At 39.1% G+C, this 12,226-nt stretch overlaps 1 protein-coding gene across 8 annotated transcripts in view; it reads right to left on the bottom strand.

The window, feature by feature from the left end:
• The window catches only part of LOC137095201 (eyes absent homolog 3-like), a 129,547-nt gene that overhangs the window by 49,093 nt on the left and 68,228 nt on the right, over window positions 1–12,226 (bottom strand). For 6 of the 8 annotated variants that reach the window (XM_067461590.1, XM_067461592.1, XM_067461588.1 and 3 more), the window contains 3 exons: window positions 4,945–4,988; window positions 3,144–3,223; window positions 483–549 (listed from right to left, as the gene is read on the bottom strand). In XM_067461590.1, the coding sequence (XP_067317691.1) occupies window positions 483–549; window positions 3,144–3,223; window positions 4,945–4,988 (191 nt within the window). The remainder of the gene's footprint in view (window positions 1–482; window positions 550–3,143; window positions 3,224–4,944; window positions 4,989–12,226) is intronic. The other 2 variants (XM_067461594.1, XM_067461595.1) reach the window with 1 other exon arrangement.

Here is a 12,226-nt window from a genome sequence, read left to right as displayed (position 1 = left end):
GAGCCAATTCTGTTGAATAGGCCTTTTGGCTTATTTGTTTTGTTGGGACAGTTGTCCAGGAAAAATACATCTGCGTATAGAAACCGCTTGAAGTCTGTGTTTGAGGTTACTCATGAAACCTTACTAATGTAACCAGTCAAGATTCATGCCTCTTGTGAAGAAACAATCAAATCTGTTATACCTTGCTTGTTCCAATAAAATTGTTACTGTTTTCCTCAAGCCTGGCCTGATACAGTTTCTCTTAAGTCAAACAGCCTGCATAAGAAGTAAAGTCAAGCCAGGGACAGTAAACGCTACTCTATCAATACTTCTGTAAATAATAGTCCCTTTATAAACCAGCTCATAAGCTGATATTGATCATTGCCCGGCTTTCCTCACAGATTAGGTGGCAGTAGTTATACCCTCCTTTACAGAAAGCTTACAGATTAAGTACCTTAAAGAAACGAAAAACTGAAGATGCTGAAATAAACCATTCAACTTACTTTGTAGAATACATCTGTGAGGTATATTCATTTGATAATCTTGGGATGTAGTCAGTGCATGGCATAACTGAAAAACATTCATATATATGAAACTGCAGGAAAACTATTACAAACAAATATGCAGAAACTATTAATGGAAAGTGACATACAATGTTATTTAGAGTTGTACTATTCTGTTCTGAAGAATACATGGAATTGAAAGTTCTAAATGGAAGCTCTTACCCTCAATCTCTTGTTCATATGAAAAGAGAGGGGAGGGAAATGGGGGAGAGGTCATGAAGGATCAAAATCATGCAAAACCATTTTTGAGATTATGATTTGCACTTGATCAACACCCCTGCAAGAGGGAGTTGTTGAACCAAGGAAGAATGATTTGGCCAGAAAAACCCATTTCTGGTGAGGTTCCTTAGTGAGATTTGGAGCTCAAGAGAATGATTTTTCTAAACTAAAGTTATGATTAGAGAGGACATAGATCATTGTACAAAGGATTTACCAAATATCCAGTTCACTATGGAAAAAGAAAAGGAAGGAAGACTGCCTTTTCTAGACGTCCTAGTCATCCGCAAACCAGATCAACAATTGGGTCACACCGTTTACAGAAAACCCACACACAGAGATAGATATCTACATAAAAACTCCAACCATCACCCAAGTCAAAAAAGAAGCACCATCAAAGCCTTGGCAGACCGTGCAAAAAGAATCTGTGAACCCCACCTCCTCCAAGATGAACTGAACCACCTCAACTGGGCTCTCCAGGCCAATGGATACTCCACCTCAGACATCAGAAGAGCTACAAGACCAAGAACAAGCCACGAGAGTCAAGATAGGATCCACCCAGAGGAAAAGTGTTCCTGCCATACATCAAGGGAACCACTGACTGCATAGGGAAGCTGATGAGGAAACACAACATACAAACAATCTACAAACCCACCAAGAAAATCCAACAAATGCTACGTTCAGCAAAGGACAAGAGGGATCCTCTCACCTCTGCAGGAGTCTACCGTATACCATGCAGCTGTGGACAAGTCTACATAGGGACCACCAAACGCAGCGCCCAAACAAGAATCCAGGAACATGAAAGGCACTGCAGACTACTCCAACCAGAGAAATCAGCCATAGCAGAGCACCTTATGAACCAACCTGGACACAGCATTTTATTTGAGAACACAAAAATGCTGGACCACTCTCACAACCACCATGTCAGACTACACAGAGAAGCCATTGAAATCCACAAACATGTGGACAATTTCAACAGAAAGGAAGAAACCATGAAAATGAACAAAATCTGGCTACCAGTATTAAAAAATTCTAAAATTGCAACAGCAGAGAGCAAAACAGGCAGGGACATCTAATCACCTTTCAAGAAGAGTTTGCTCCAGGCACAGTCAGCCCATTGTATGCTAATCAAGGTGGTCAATTGAAAAGATTCACACCTAGCCCAACTAACAAAAGCCTTTTGTCTCACCCTGGTCTTTCCACAGATATATAAACCCCTTTTTCCCCAGCTCCAGCAGACCTCACCTCTGAGGAAGCTTGCCATAGATGCAGGTGAAACGTCAGGAGAAATGCCTCTAGAACATGGCCAAATAGCCCGAAAAAACCCACAAGAACTGAGATTTACCAAACGTTTGGCATAACTTGCTCAAAGAAGAAAACACAGTTTTCTTAGAACTCTTTCCAGCACTATGGAGTGTTTATATATATAAGGTAAAGGTTTCCCCTTGACATTCAGTCTAGTAGTGTCCAACTCTGGGGGGTGGTGCTCATTTCCATTTCTAAGACGAAGAGCCTCGTTGTCCGTAGACGCGTCCAAGGTCATGTCATTGGCATGACTGCATGGAGCACTGTTATTTTCCCGCCAAAGCAGTACCTATTGATTTACTCACATTTGCATGTTTTCAAACTGCTAAGTTGGCAGAAGCTGGGGCTAACAGTGGGAGCTCACAGTTACCCGGATTCGAACCAGCGACCTTTTAGTCAGCAAGTTCAGCCACTACATCACTGGGGGCTCCCTGCCCTCTCTCCCTCTCTCTCGATATATATATATATATATATATAATTTTGCTACACTTAAATAACATCAGTTCACCCAACAGCTCAAAGTAATTCATGTAATTCACTCTCCCACAACAAGTCTACATAGTCAGTCATGCTGAGACTAACATAAGGAAGAACATTCTGGGAGCAGAGTCATTTAAAAATGGAAAATAATACACTAATAAATAGTTTGTGTGAGTGTTTTGAAAAATCTTTTCCGTTATATGGTTTGTTTGGTTTTTGGGGGGTTATTTTGGGTGTCAGGAGTGATTTGAGAAACTGCAAGTCACTCCTGTGTGAAAGTATTGGCCATATGCAAGGATGCTGCCCAGGGGACGCCCATGTTTAGATGTTTTACCATCCTTGTGGAAAGCTTCTCTTATGTCCCCACATGGGGAGCTGGAGATGACAGAGGGAGCTCATCCGTGCTCTCCCTGGATTCGAACCTGCGACCGGTTGGTGTTCAGTCCTGCTGGCACAAGAGTTTAACCTAATGCACCACTGGGGGCAAAATATGGTAAATCTTTGAGAATCACAGGGACGGTGAAGCAGAACCTTGATACCTAAAACCACCCTTTTTTTCCAGTCAACCACAAATATTCCCTCCCTCCCCAAGCCACTTACTTTCATTGGACATGGACAGGTTTGAACCAGGATTCGGGGATTCAGGTTTCTGATCACTACTGTCAGTGCTGTTTACTTGCCTAAAATGAAGAATACAGACAATTAAGGCTGTTATTGGCTTGTGCAATACAGAAGAGCTTCCTCAGTTTGGAAATTACGCCAACTCATTTATGGTAACCTTAGTTAAGAAACTTGCACATTAGTTCGAGCACACCACAAGAAAATCAAAGGTCAGCCTGCTTTTGTGTTCAATTTGACTGAACAATTAATATAAGAACTTTTACAGTTAAACAATTAAACTTGCAGACAAGCTTCACACTGTGAACTGATACATTGGCTGATGTCCTTTCATAAATTTATTTGTACCACCATTGGAAAAGTTGCTTTTTTTGAACTACAACTCCGACAGCCATTCTGGCCGCATGATCCTGGAAGTTGCAGTCCAAAATAGTAACATTTTTAATATCTTGTTCAGAAATCAAGATCTTCTGGGGAGGCCCTGCTCTTGGCCCACTGCAGGTGCAGTTGGTGGGGACGAGAGACAGGACCTTCTCAGTGGTGGCCCCTTGCCTATGGAACTCCCACCCCAGCGAAATTAGAGCAGTCCCTTCCTCCTGACCTTCAGGAAGAAAGTAAAAACATGGTTATGGGACTAAGCTTTTGGATAGTAAGTTTTAGTGCAATAAGAGAATAGGGAATAGAGAAATGACTAATGGAATAGCCTTGGATCATGATTTGGGACGGCCTGATTTTAATAATTGGTTTTAATATTGATATGTTTTAATTTTTTTTGTTTTAATGCATTTGTTTATTTTACTGTATGTATGTTTATGGCATTGAATTACTGTCTATCTCTAAGGCCATTCTGAACCCCCTTCTGAGAAGGGCGAGATAGAAATGCAGTAAATAAATAACTAACCATGACTTGTGTATTATGACTGATTGCAGTTTCTGTTGTGATTTTAAAACTCAATTCTTTACTTATTAAACTACAGTTTAATAGCAAGGAAGAAGTAATGTATAAAACACTATTTTGCACTATACACCTTCTACCAGCTTCCTCTCTGTCATTATATCCTAGTTTGATGAAAGGATAGCTAGCAGTTAGTTACATCAGAAATGGCGAGCTATAATGTAACATTTATTGTTATTTATTTTTTGACTGCATGGAGCAGTTACCTTTCCACCAGAGCGGTATCTATTGATTTACTCACATTTGCATGTTTTTGCTCTGCTAGGTTGGCAGAAGCTGAGGCTAACAGTGGGAACTCACCCCACTCCTCGGATTTGAACTGCCAACCCTTCGGTCACAAGTTCAGCAGCTCAGCGGTTTAACCCACTGCGCCTACAGGGGCCCTCAAAAAGATTAGCAGAGCTAAAATGTAACTATAACAATAGAATTTTCTGATTGACATGATATACATGCTAAAAACTGCAGTGGGTGTTGTTTGAGTTCAATATGTTGTGGAGATGGCTGCTATTTTGTCTGCATTTAACTGTCTTTTGTCTAAACAATAACCTTCATCCGGGCCTTGCCTTCTCTTTGGATTTAGCTTCACTTTACGCTTAAAAAACACACACAAGCGTCATGAAAAGACAAGGCTTCTTTTTAAAGGTCTGACCACCATCTGTGAAATAACCTATTTCAATTGACAGTTGTGAGGATTACTGAAATTGGATTTGTGATACCCAATGTATTCTTAAACAATGTACAAATAAAATATAGACAGCAAATGCTCTTTTTCCTCTTGCAAACAAAGATAGAAAAGGGAATTTGGAGAATGTTGTTTTAAAAAATTACCTTAACAGCTGCTCGCCCGATTCCTGCATCTTGGCTTTTTTCATCTGCAGAGACAAATATATATTTATTTATTTTTAAATTATTATTAGGAAGATTCCTGAACACAAAGAAAAAGGCTCAACATTTTGGGTGGTCAGTAAAAATACGCATATTTAGCTAAATATGGACAATGTCATACGTCTGGCAAAGGATTGATTCATAAGGATTGAGATGACTAAAGCAAGCCTGAGGTCCAAATGCTCCTCCCATTCCTTGCCTCTTCTTTAATAGATGGAAATGATAGAACATTTTTGTTTTGAAACTGATCATGACCTTTGTGAAATTCTCAAAAAGGGGTTTTTTTTCTGTGTGGGGACATATATCCCCCCCACCTTTGTTTAGTCCTTGACAATCAATTTGTACACTCACAAATCTTTTTTGAGAGTTGAGAAAAACTTCTTTTGACAAGATTGTTGATTTACCACTTCATCACACTAGAGAAAAAAATCAACTTAAAATCGGGTTTCAGCCTCCTGCAGAATTCTGAGGTTTGTAGTTTAGTGAAGCTGTTAAAGGCTCCTCTCTAAACTACAAACCCCAGAATTCTGCAGGAGGCAGAAACCCGATTTTAAGTGGATTTTTCTCTATTGTGGTGAGGCTTATAATGTAGTCCACTATTCCAGTCTTCTTTTTGTCTCCTGCTGCCACATACTCCTTTCCCAGTCTTGAATAGTGTAAATATTTTGTCACTGGGTTCTTTATGTGAGTTTCTTTCAGACAATTTAAGTCTTGTTTCTGTTTATTGAGATAATGCAAAACTTGTCTTTTCTCTCGAGAATTCAGTCCTCTCACATTCAATGAAATGCATTTCAGATTCATTCCTAACCTGTCCATTTGTCAAAGTTCATGAACACCTTGACCATTAGCTAAGTTGACACCTACATTCATTTTTGCCTTTCTTGGGTCCCATAACTTCCCTTTTCTCTCCTTCACATCCTCTAGATCAGTGGTTCTCAAAGTGTGCTCTGTGGAGCCCTTGGAGCTCCGTGAAGCATACTGAGGGGCTCCATCGTTCCCTCCTCCTCCTCCAAGTCTTCTTTCATGCTCCACTCCCTCAGTACACCTCCCTTGCCACCAAAAGAATTTTTCTCACCTTCTTTGCCACCCAGATCCTATCCCCCTCACCTTGCTTGCTTCCAAAACCTTATTTCCCTCCCATCACTCAGGGGATGCTATTATTGTGTTCTTCCTGTATGGCAAAAGAGGGTTGGACTGGATGGCCCCTGGGGTCATCCACTAAAAAAACTGTTTAGTTTATGTTGGTCTGAAAATTTGTCCATTTTTTCCCCGGAAGATCTTAAAGTCCTTCATGGTTTATAGAGGAAGATACGTTTGGACACGTAAACCAGGCCAGAGCCGTGTAGGGTTTTGTAGGTTAAAACAAACACTTTGAATTGTGCTCAGAAGCTAACTGGCAGCCAGTGGAGCTGGTGTAACAAGGGAGTTGTGCGCTCCCTGTACCCTGCTCCCGTGAGCAACCTGGCTGCTGAGCGTTGGACTAGTTGGAGCTTCCGGGCAGTCTTCAGAGGCAACCCCACGTAGAATGTGTTGCAGTAGTCTATTCGGGATGTAACCAGGCTTCTCTCATGTCCCCGCATGGCGAGCTGGAGCTGACAGAGGGAGCTCATCCACGCTCTCCCCAGATTCGGATCTCTAATCTTGCTCTAGATGAATCTTTAAAATATTTTCTCAATGTCTTCAAAAACTCCTTGGCTTTCATAATAAAATTCAAGACATATGTCTTTTGTTTAAACAACAGTGATATCCCTTAAATTTCTCCCATCTGAAAGTATACCTTGCTGCCTCAGTCTGTTGGACATGAATTGGTAGCCTTTTCTTCAGTGTTCTCACAGATATCTTTCATAATGTTTATTTCTTTATAATTAATCTCCACCCGTTGCCTGAAACGTTGCTGCAAGACAGACACTTGTATTTGCTTTTTCACAAAATGAACAATGACATTTTGGAAAACTTCCTCTGTGATGCAATTTTCAAATTCACTCTGCTGATTCAACCCCGGTGGTGCAATGGGTTAACCTTTGTGCTGGCTGAACTGCTGGTTGAAAAGTTGGCAGTTTGAATCCAGGGAGCAAGTTGGGCTCTCATCTGTCAGCTCCAGCTTCCCATGTGGGGGCATGAAAGAAGCCTCCTACAGAATGATAAAACATCTGTCCTTGCAGACAGCCAATTCTCTCGCACCAGAAGCAACTTGCAGTTTCTCAAGATCCTCCTGACACACACACAGACAAATCCAGTTTTAATTTAAGTCACCTTCACCAGCCAAGGCCTTATTCTTCCTTTCTCCGATGTTCTCAATTGACTTTTCCCCTTTCCCCAAAAATAAGGACTGAATTCATTTTTCCTGAATTCAAGTAATGCCATTAATTAGAGTTCTTTTTAATATTACTAATCTAATATTGTTGCCATCTTTGATCATTTCTCTGTTCATATCTCCAAGACATAACTGGATTTTCTGTGTGATTTAAAAAACTTATTTTGGCACTTGAGATAGGGTACTCTTAATTCCTTTCAGTTCTGATCTAAATTCCCCTTTAATTTCCATTCCCATCTGTGTTATCTGATTTAAAGCCATGAAAATAAAAAGGGCTCCATTAAATTAAGAGCCTTTGCAGACAACATTATGATAGTCTTGGAGAGACATAACATTCCACAGAACTACTATTAAAAATATTGGAACAATACGGAGAAGTCCTTGGCCTTTGAATTAATAAAAAAGAAGAAGATCTTAACAGAGAGTGTATCAACAAAATGCAAGAGGAAATTAGAGGAGACAATTGGCTTTAAGGTATAAAAGGTGAAATATTTTAATCTTAAAGTGTTGAATAAAAATTCAAGATAATTATGGGGAAAAAACTAGGTGATAAACCAAGATATGGAGAGACTGGAATTGACAATGCTTAGAAGAATTTCTACAATCTAAATTAACGCTTTGTCAACTGTGTTGTTTCTTTTTTAGACGATACCAATTTTATCAAATGATATACCATTAAAAACTATTTTAAAAACTGTTAAAATTCATTTGACAGTGTGAGAAAATTAAGGATACCTTGTTTCCCCAAAAGTAAGATCTCCCTTGCATGAATTTTTCAGGACTTTTGAGGTTGCTTGAAATATAAGCTCTACTTCAAAAATAAGCCCTAGTTACAGTTCTCTATTTAAAAATCAATTTAAATAATATCGACAGCTATAAATAATAATAATAATAATAATAATAATAATAATAATAACAACAACAACAACAACAACAATAATACTTTATTTGTAAGATGGATGGATGGTATCCTTGAAGGGACTGGATTGACCTTGAAGGAGCTGGGGGTGGGGACGACCGACAGGGAGCTCTGGCGTGGACTGGTCCATGAAGTCACGAAGAGTCGGAAACGACTGAACGAATGAACAAAAACAACCCCACCACTATCTCCCCAAGGGGACTTAGGGCGGCTTACATGAGGCCTAACACAAATTTTGGAGCAAAAAGGAATATAAGACCCTGTCTTAATTTCAGGGGAAAGGGGTAAGTGTCAAAAGAGGCGGCTGATTTGAAGTTGTATTTTAGCACACTCCACTGTTTGGATAAAATAATTATACACACACACACACACACACACACATACATACACACACCAAAGTTGCTGCTATTGGGCATGGACATGACCAAATATTTGAACAGCATGGGTACGAATGCTATAATAAACTGAAAGTTAATATAGAAATTTCAATAACCATTCCATGAGGCATACCATCCTGAAAATGTAAGCATAGCTATAAAGTAGTGGTTTCCAACCTTCAAGAGACCATGGACCACTGAGGCAAAAATTGGAAACATGTGCTCCCTTCCCTCTTCACGAGGAGCCAGTGGTGGAGCTTCCCTTGACCCTCACCTTCAGTGTGAAGTTCAGCTGTCTCCTCTTCCTTGCAGTCCAGCTTGTGAACAGAACTTCCTTCCTTGCCTCAAAAGCAGGTAAGGAATGAAGAATCCAACATCACCACTCCTGCTTCCTCCCTTTGGCCAGCGTTGGACCCTTCCTTCCTTACCTGCTGTTCACAAGGCTGCTGCCAGAGCCCCATTTGCAATATATTCCTTGTGATCCAGTTCCCTGCTGCCTAGGCCTGAAACTGTGGCTCTGGCAGCAATAGATTCAACTCCAGGAAGAAGGAAAGATCCAACACTGCCATTTTTACCCAAAATTGGAGCCTTTTTTCTTTGCAGGCTCAGGTGACAGAGGGCTGGGTTGCAAGGAGGAGACTGCAAATGGGACTCTGGCAGCATACTCATCAAGAGCAAGGGAGGGTCCAATACTGGGCAAAGGGAGGGGCTGAGAAGGGAGCCATTGGATCCTTCCTTTCTTGCCTGGGTTGAGGAGGCTGCTGTTACCTGAGCCTCATTTGCAAACCCAGGTGACAAGTTGAAAGGAGACTGTGAGAGGGCTAACAGGAGTCAGGTCTTTATTTGGGACAAAGAAGGGGAGGGCCAACAGAAGTAGAAGGTTTTGTGTGTGTGGGTGTGTGTGTGGGAGGGGGGTATGCTTGCAGTCATGCTGTGTCGACTCACGTTTGCTATGCAAGATATCCATGGACCACTTTTCTGTTTCTTACAGATCACCTTTGGTCCATGGACCACTGGTTGGGAACCACAGACTATGCCCCAAAAAAGAAACAACCTATATGAACATTTCACTGTTTTTTTTTTTCAAAAAATAGAGAAGCGATTGACATATAAAATGTATTACTATGGGAAAATGACCACAATAGATTCAAAACACAGGAAGAATTAATAACAGAAGAACATGACTTCAAATGGCATCAGTAGATACAACAGGTATAAAAGCATTTAAAATAGATTAAAAGTTCATGCCTTGGGGGGGGGGGGGGGGAACAGTATTTGTAATTAAATTGTACACAGATGATGAACACTTTATTGGGAAAATGTATACAATGTTGAAAATCTAGCTGAAAGATTAACAAGTGAAAGAATGTAGAATTAAATGGAGACAACATTTTTGATATAAAATATGCTATGTTTTGATTTAAAGGGAATTTTTATAACATGATTTGTACATGGTAGAACAACAACAGTAACAACAACAACAACAACAGCCCATGAGAACATCTCGGGATTTTAGTGCTCTGAGCTTTAAAAACCAGGCCCACACAGAAACTATTATGAGTTTCTGCAAACAAGGTCTATTCACGGAAACTAAATATTCTAGCAGAGTTCACAGTTTCTATAACTTAATATAAAAATCTAATTTTCAGAATGACCAAAATAGAAAAATAAGTCACAGCTGTTCCTAGCATCGTTCTTAAGTGGATCAATTCAGAAATCACAACTAATAATCTGAAGTGGATTTCCAATTCTGATTTGGAGTATAAGTGCTAACCATAGATTGCCAATTCAGGCTGGATCTACACTGCCATAAAATCTGGAATCTGATTTGAACTGGATTATATGAGTCTACATAGCTAAACAATCTAGTTGTCAATCCAGCCCTAGTCCTCTGATTAAGAAAGAAGTTTTGATGGACTGCCTAAGTTGCTTCCCTGCATATTCCCAACCTTGCAGAGGAAATGGCACGAAAAGATAGGGTTTTCTGCAAATCAAGGCTAAAAGGCAAACTAAGGCTTTGTAATTAAACCAAGAATGCTAACAAACACAGATAAGAAATAATAATCTTCTCTTATAGCTGGAATGAAGCCCGTTGTCTAAAAGAATTGCAATTTGATCTCCAAATCCAATTTAAAGATAGGTATTTGGCAGAAATAAACGGTTTGTAATAGTAAGTTTCTAATAAATTAACCAATCTGGGATACTATGTCAATATGTAGAATTGATACAAACTAACCTCTAATTCAGATCACTAACATAAATCTCACCCACAATTTGAAGCTTATATCAAAGAAAAAATCCACTAAAGCAGATTCTTAGAGCGGTTTTACTTTTTAAGGGTCCTAATCCACCTCATTTAGGATTCAAACGATCAAGACCCAACTATCTTGTGTAGCAACTGACCTATATTACTTTGAATATTTTTATATTCAGGAAAAAATGGGAAGCTGGGAAAAACCTAACAATTTTCAGAAGTGCAGATAAAATATCACAATAAAAGTAATATAACATAGAGCAGTGAGTTGTCTTGTTTTTGTTTCTCCAGCTGGGAAATCCTTCTAGTGTTATCGACATGATGAATATTTCCACATTTTCTGTATTTGTTTTAAATGTTATGCTGCAGAGTACCTTTAGTTTTTTGGGACTTTTTTAAGAGTGTTTTTTAAATGTTCCTTTTTGCAAATACATGGGCAGTGTGTATCTTTTCAAAATGATGGGTGCTTTTGGGTTATCTTCGAAGTCACTTCCGACTTGTCTTTGCTTTGCTTCATACTGTTCACTAATGATCATGCCATCACTAATGGCTTTTTAAAGAACTCTCGCTAGCACTATATTTCCTGGAAACTTTGTTTATAATTCCAACACCAATCTATCTCTAAGATCTCTAAGTCCTATGTTTTCTAGTGACTAAATACGTTACTGTTGTTTATATAATTTATGTCTAATGCTGGTTATGTTAAATTGTTTTTTGGAGACATAGCTGTTTGTTTTATGTTTCTTATTTATGATTTGGATCTGGCATTGTATGTTTGCCATCTTTTGTTGAGTCCCTTCGGGGAGAAAGGACAGAATATAAATTTTTTTATTATTATTATTATTATTATTATTATTATTAAACATAATGGCATGCTATATAAAATATTTACATGAGAAATAGAAGAAAAGACCAGGAAAATAATCACATTTTTAAAACTTCCTTTTGTAATTGTTATTTTTGAAAGAACACTGAAAAGGTGTCTTTAGAAAGAAAACAATGGATGGAAAAATAGAATGGAAAAAAAATTATCAAGTTCTGAGTTGTGAGTTTTCCAGACTGTATGTTCATGTTCCAAAAGCATTCTCTCCTGATGTTTCACCCACATCTATGGCAGGCATCCTCAGAAGTTATGAGGTGAAACCTTAGGAGAGAATACTTCTGGAACATGGCTATACATCCTGGAAAACTCACAACAACCCAGTGATTCCGACCATGAAAGCCTTCGATAATACATGATCAAATTCAACATTTATTTTTACAGTGAAATCTATAAACCTATTTTCTTGACTCATACAAATTTCTGACATATTAAATTATTCAAAAGCTTAGTGAAACAAAATCTCTCCCCCCACTTCCTC

Source organism: Anolis sagrei, chromosome Y, assembly GCF_037176765.1.
Source record: "Anolis sagrei isolate rAnoSag1 chromosome Y, rAnoSag1.mat, whole genome shotgun sequence".
NCBI classification, from domain to species: Eukaryota; Metazoa; Chordata; class Lepidosauria; order Squamata; family Dactyloidae; genus Anolis; species Anolis sagrei.
Note: the sequence above shows the minus strand (reverse complement) of the source record. Positions and strands in the feature narration are given on the sequence as shown.